A 6063-nucleotide genomic window follows, 5' to 3' on the forward strand; every position below is an offset into this window, starting at 1 on the left:
TCCCCCCACCCCACGGACCCCTGTTCTCCCAGAGGTGCCCCCTCCCTCCACTCTCCCCTGCCTCTCACACCCTCTGTGTATGCAGCTCCAGCGGGACGCCCAGGGAAGGGCCAGCAGGGGGCACGGGGGGCTCGGGGGGCCCTGGGGGCTCCCTGGGCAGCCGCGGGAGGCGCAGGAAGCTCTACTCAGCGGTACCCGGACGCTCCTTCATGGCCGTGAAGTCTTACCAGGCCCAAGCGGAGGGGGAGATTTCCCTGAGCAAGGGGGAGAAGATCAAAGGTAACAGGGCAGGGCCGGGCCAGGCTGGGGGGCGAGGGTTGGGCAGGGGAGTGCACTGCTCTAGGACGAGGCAGTCAAGGACAAACAGTGCTCTGGGCCCAGACTTTCCAGTGGACTCTGGGGACCCCAGAGAGCCCCTGGATGCCCCTCGGCCCCGGAGAAGCATGAAACGCCCATTGGGAGGAGGTGTTGAGGCCAAAGAAGGGAAATGAGCATTTGGGGGGGCCCGACACCACACCAGTCCCCGTGGGAGTGGTACCCCCGCAGGATCGGCCTTTCAGGAGGGTGTCAGGAGCCCATCGGACAGTTGAAGGAACAGTCCCACAGGTCAAGTGACTTCTCCCGGTCCTCCATCTGAGCCCACGGTCTTTCCTGCCCCCCGGTGCGGAGCGTGAGGCCAAGCCACCTTGACTTCACCTCCTGCCCCTGCCAGGTGTCCTCCTCTGAGAAATGGGGTGAGGCCCGCTTCCCGGGGCTCTGATGAGACAGGTGTTGGAAGCCAGGGCCATGCCGAGGGCTCCCTGAGCGGCGGCTGCTGTTCCTGGAGTTTGCCTCTCTTTGGTTTTTCTGTCTTCTTCTGGAAAATGGTGCCAGTAGCCCTCACGTGCAGACTTCGCAGGGCTGTTGACGTGTGTTCTTGGATAGAATGAAGCTTGGAAACGGGAAGCAAGCAGACGTGGCAGTTAATGCGAGGCGGGGGAGCAATTCTTTGCCGACTCTAGGCTGCGGAGGAGCTGAGTAGTGTCGCGCTGGAGGGCCGGGCTGCCAGGGTTCAAATCCCGGCTCGACCACCTCCTGGCTGGGCGCCCTCACACAAGGGACTTTTCTCTGGGCCTCAGTTTCTCCATCTGTACAATGGGACCCTGGTGAGGTTTTAAAAAGTCAGTTCCCTTAAAGCAGCCAGGACAATGCTGAGCACATAGCAAGCGCCAACGATCGTGATCCTCAGGGGGTCCCCATGACAGGAGCTTAGAGAGGAGAGAGACCCCGGCTGCCCGGGAAAGCTGGGGGTTCTTCCCATAGGAGACAGAGGTTGTGTGGGGCCTTAAAGGATGTGCAGGGATTGGAGCATCAGGTGGGTCGTGAATCAGCATCTGTTTTGTTCTATCTCTTCCCATAGCCTGAGTTCCTGAAGGCAAGGTCACGTGTCATTGATCTCTGGGTTGCTGGGGCCCAGTGTAATGACCCAGGACCCAGGAAGCCTCAGTGCATATCTGCTGAATGAGTGAATGAATGAATGAATGAATGGCTAGAGGCAGGAGCGAACTGTGGGGGCCAGCGGCAGTGCCTCCAGAGGCAGGGTGCCTGGGAAGTGTATGTGCGTGCCTATGTGTGTGTGAACACACAGGCACACACATGTGGAGGGTCAGATCTGTGCTCTGAGACAAGAGTTTGAAAGAAGAAAGGGAAGCTAAGGTCCGAGGGGAGGGACCTTCCGTGTGCAGTATCTTCCAAGTTTCTTTCTGAAATTCAAGCCCAATACTTCTGTACATTGCCCGGTCTTTGTATCCTTCCCTTTCATTAAGACATTTAATCGCTTCAAAGCGTGCCTCCATCCATGATGCCACCGAGGTTCACCGCACCCCGTTGAGGCCGCGGGCTCCCTCTGCTCTCAGGCCAAAGCCCAGTGCCTGAGCCTGGCCTGCTCGCCCCTCCCCTGCCCACCCACCCACCAACCTCATCTCATGGCATTCTTCCCTTCCCCCACAGGGCGCCAGGGACCTCCTTCTCCCCATTCCTCACATGGCCCAAGCCCTTTTCCACACTAGGCTCTTTGCACGTGCTGTTCTTTCTGCCAGGACAGCCTTTCCTCCCTCTCTTTGCCTCTTAAACCCCTAGGATCCTTCCAGTCTCAGTCTAGATGTCATGTCCTCTGGGACACTGTCCTGGCACCTCTTTGCCGTCCGATTTATATACCCCCATCTGGCCGTTCTTCGGACACCCTGTCCCTTTCCCCTGGAGCGCTGACCATCATTTTCAATTGTATGGTCACTTACAGAGTTACGCCTCCAGTGGGTGCCAGGGAGGAAGCGCCATGGGGACAAGAACCACATTGGTTGTGTCCAAGGGCCCTCAACCCAGTGTCTAGCCTGGTGCTTGACTCGTGACCAGCACTAAATAAATCTTCGTTCAGTGAACGGACGATTGATTCCATGACCACCCAGCTGGTCACTGGAGGGCTAGCCAAGAACCCAGACCGCGTGTGACCCCCTCGCCTGCTCCCTTCCATGCCCTTGTGCATCTCCTCGATTTGGTCTCCCCAGATCCTCCCAAGGGTGGCAGCTAAAGCAGAGAAAAGCCCCAGGGGGCCCCAACTCAAATCCCAGTGTGGCTTGAGCCATCTCTGGGCAAGGGACTTTCCTGCTTTAGCTTCACTTCTTTATCTAGAAAATGGGAAATCAGTTGTTGCCTACCCAGGTAGGCCCGAGGGAAGTGTGTGAAGGGCCGAGCAGAGCCAGAGCCAGGAGCAATGCTGAAAAGAGGGAGGACAGTGCGCGTTTGTTACTCTTGCCATGATCGCCAACGTCAGAAGCAGCAGCAACCCTGCTTGAACAGAGAGGTAGCAAAACATTATGACTCAAAGCCTTCACTCTGAAGACAGAGTGGGGTTCAAATCCAGGCTCTTTGGATTACAAGCCGTATATTCCAGAGCAAATGACTCTGGCTCTCTGAGCCTCAGTTTACCTATCAGTAAAGGGTTTAATGAAAGTGTCCCTTCATAGGGTTATGGTCACCAGTGAGGACTGGATAGACGTTAGCAGTTCCCTGATGTCCGTCTTTGTACTTGGGCAGTCGCCACATGCGCAGACAGTACGCAGTCAGCAAATGTGTGTCGTGTGGGGCCCCCAGCGACAGGTTAGGGAAATTACAGAACACCCCCCCACCCCGCGCCCCGCCCCGAGCTGTGACTGGTTGGTTACCAGGGGAGGTGAGGGCCAGTCCTGGATGTGTCCCTAACCTGTGAGGACCGTGTCACCAGACACAGCCCTTTCTCCCAGTGCCTCTGGATGTCCCCATTGGATTTGGAAAGTGAGAATGCAGTAGTGATATGATTTGGTTCTACCCCCTCCCCCTCATCCCTTCCCTGGACGTTTATTAAGGATGCCCTTGGGCCAGGCCCTGTGCAAGGTGCTGGGGAATTGTGGCAAGGCTGTGCATCGACTATGTTGGGGGCGGGGGGGGGGCGACACAGAAACCTAGAAATGTTTCTATGTCCCTGCTCCCCACCCAGTGCTTAGCATCGGGGAAGGAGGCTTCTGGGAAGGCCAGGTCAAAGGTCGTGTTGGCTGGTTCCCCTCTGACTGCCTAGAAGAGGTGGCGAACCGCTCCCAGGAGGGAAAGCAAGGTAATGAGGACTCCCCAGTTGTCCCCGATCATCCTAGGGTTCTCCTGACGGGGATGGGGTGCTGGGAGGTAGATGGGACGAGTTGGGCCAGGACCTCCAGGGGTTGGCCCATGGTTTCCAGAGTGAGGGTCCAAGGTCGTCCCTTTCCCCCTGCAGAAAGCCGCAGCGACAAGGCAAAGAGACTCTTCCGGCATTATACCGTGGGCTCCTACGACAGCTTTGATGCCCCAAGGTAAATGTCCTTACACCCTCGGGTGCCCCTCACCCAACCTCCCTTCATATTCCACCTTTAAATATTTCCACCACCTCCAAGCCTCCTTTCTGCTCCCTCTAAAGTTTGATTCAGAGGTGGGGAAAGGCAGAGTTAGCTTCAGACCACAAGCCTAGTCCCAAACCATCCTTGGCAGCCTGAGACTGCCCAGTTTTGGGGTAGCTTGAGAATAGTGGGGTGGACAGATAAGGATGGGGATGTCTGGGGGCCCAGGGAGCTCGTGTGTGTGGCTGGCTGGAGGCCTTTGTCTCCTTCATGTGCCCCATCTCTGTGCGGTCATGTGCAGCAGAAGTGTATGCATCCCATGCCTCGCACGGACGTGGGGAGAGGGGCAGGCATAGCTGGGCCAGGAGGGGTGGGGCTGGAGAGACGGGCACACTGACACCTTTCCCCTCCCTGGCTGCTGGCTGACTTGCTTCAGAAGCTTGATGGATGGGATTGGCCCAGGGAGGTGAGAGGGGAGGGGAAGGGAGGGTACGGGGTCAGGAATGGGAAGAAAGGGGTGCCTGGGGATGTATGGACTTGTGTGTGCACGACCAGAGCTGGTTTCCCTGTGCGTGAACATCTTACACAGGCGAGCGTCCTTGTACGGATTCTCTGAGTGTGTCCTTGCCCCTGTGTCTCTGTAGATGGGCATGACATGTGTCTGTATGCATGAGTGGCCAGACACCCCTAGACGTATAGTCCTTTGCCTATATATGCCCATGACAGTGAGAGGGTCTGTCCTCCTCTGTATAGATGGGTGCATTTGTGGCTGTCATTTATGGGTGCACAATTGAGGCTGATCGTGCAGCTGGCACTGCACATTTGTGTTTCCCTGAATCTGTGTGTCTGAGAATGAGGGCAAGTGTTTCCAGGGATGTCAGTGTGTTTGCTTACCTTGTACGGACAGGTGGGTTTCTGCACATGTCTGTCTCTTTCTATGCATGTCACTGTGTGTGCGTGTTAGCCCAGAAAATTGTGTGCATGCATTTGCATCTGGCCCATTGATCTGGAATTCAGGACCTAGGGCACTGGGGGAGGGGAGGGCAGAAGAGGGGAGGATTCCAGGGCTTGGGCTTCCAGAAGGGCAAGACTGTGGGGGAGGGATGGTCATAACTGGGTATCTGAAAGATGACACCCTCCCCCACCGCTCCCCCCTATCCAGGGAAGGGTCTCCTCGTTTGTAGCATCCTTCCATTAAATGTGTCCAAACCTATGTGTCTGTGTTCTGGCCAGTGGGGATGGGTGGGAGGGTTGCGGGGAGAGAAAAATAACAAGATGGGGAGAGAGGGTGGGGCTGGGGTGCCACCCTGCGCCCGGAGTGTCTGAGGCGCTTGACCGTTGTGCGTGTTCACCTGGCACGTCTCTGGCTCTGGGCACTGGGTGAGTATCAAGGTCCCCCCACCCCAAATCTCCCTATCAGCCTCTGCTTCTTGTCTCTGACAGTGTCTCTCTGGGTCTCTCCTTGGCCTTGGTCTGGGAATCACTTGCTCTACCAGCTGGATAGGGGCGGTCCCTCTTGCCCTCAGCTTCTTCCTTCTCCTCCCCTAGCTCTGTGAACTTCATTCCCTCCCCTTCTCCCTTCCTCCTTGTGCCTGCTGGCATGTGCTGCTCTGTGTGGTGTCTGAGCCTTTTCCCCTCCTGCCTCCCCCCCGGCTCTCCCTGCCCCTGTCTGAGGTGGCCTGGCCTGTGTTGTGTGCCCTGCATCCCTGCTGGAGCTGTGAGGGCCTGGCCTGTTGCCACCCTTTCTCCTCTCCCTGGGGGTCTGTGCTCTCTCCTCTCTTGAGTGAACTGCAGTGTGTGTCTGTCCCTCTTCTGGGCTTCCCTGGGGCGGGGGGGAGGGGTGTCTCTCACTGCTCTGGGGCCCAGTCTCAATGTTTCTAGTCTTCCCTTCCTGGCCCTTCCAGACTGTGTTGGGGTGCATTATGTGTCGGTCTGCGATGGGGGGCTGTGCGTCCCCTCCTGGGGCCTCTCTCACCGTGGTATCCCTGCTTGGGAAGTGGGACTCGGTTCGCGCGTCCCCGCACGCGGTCGCGAGGCATCTTGTATGGTGGTGTGCGTCTCTCTCCGCTCTCCATCGCTCTGCACCTGCGCGGGAGGGCTCTGGAGGGGGGAGGGGGTTAAGGGGGGGCCCCAGACCGGAAGTGCCTCCCCCTCTCCTCCCCCCCGCGCCTCGCCCCTCCCC

General features: G+C 57.9%; 1 protein-coding gene across 1 annotated transcript in view; it reads left to right on the forward strand.

The window, feature by feature from the left end:
• Positions 1 to 6063, forward strand: part of SHANK1 (SH3 and multiple ankyrin repeat domains 1) — a 42180-nt gene that overhangs the window by 11311 nt on the left and 24806 nt on the right. Inside the window, 4 exon segments of the mRNA XM_034638973.1 lie at positions 86 to 279; positions 3512 to 3625; positions 3782 to 3857; positions 4318 to 4347. Of these exon segments, the coding sequence (XP_034494864.1) occupies positions 86 to 279; positions 3512 to 3625; positions 3782 to 3857; positions 4318 to 4347 (414 nt within the window).

The sequence above is a fragment of the Ailuropoda melanoleuca genome, chromosome 12 (assembly GCF_002007445.2).
Source record: "Ailuropoda melanoleuca isolate Jingjing chromosome 12, ASM200744v2, whole genome shotgun sequence".
Classification (NCBI taxonomy): Eukaryota; Metazoa; Chordata; class Mammalia; order Carnivora; family Ursidae; genus Ailuropoda; species Ailuropoda melanoleuca.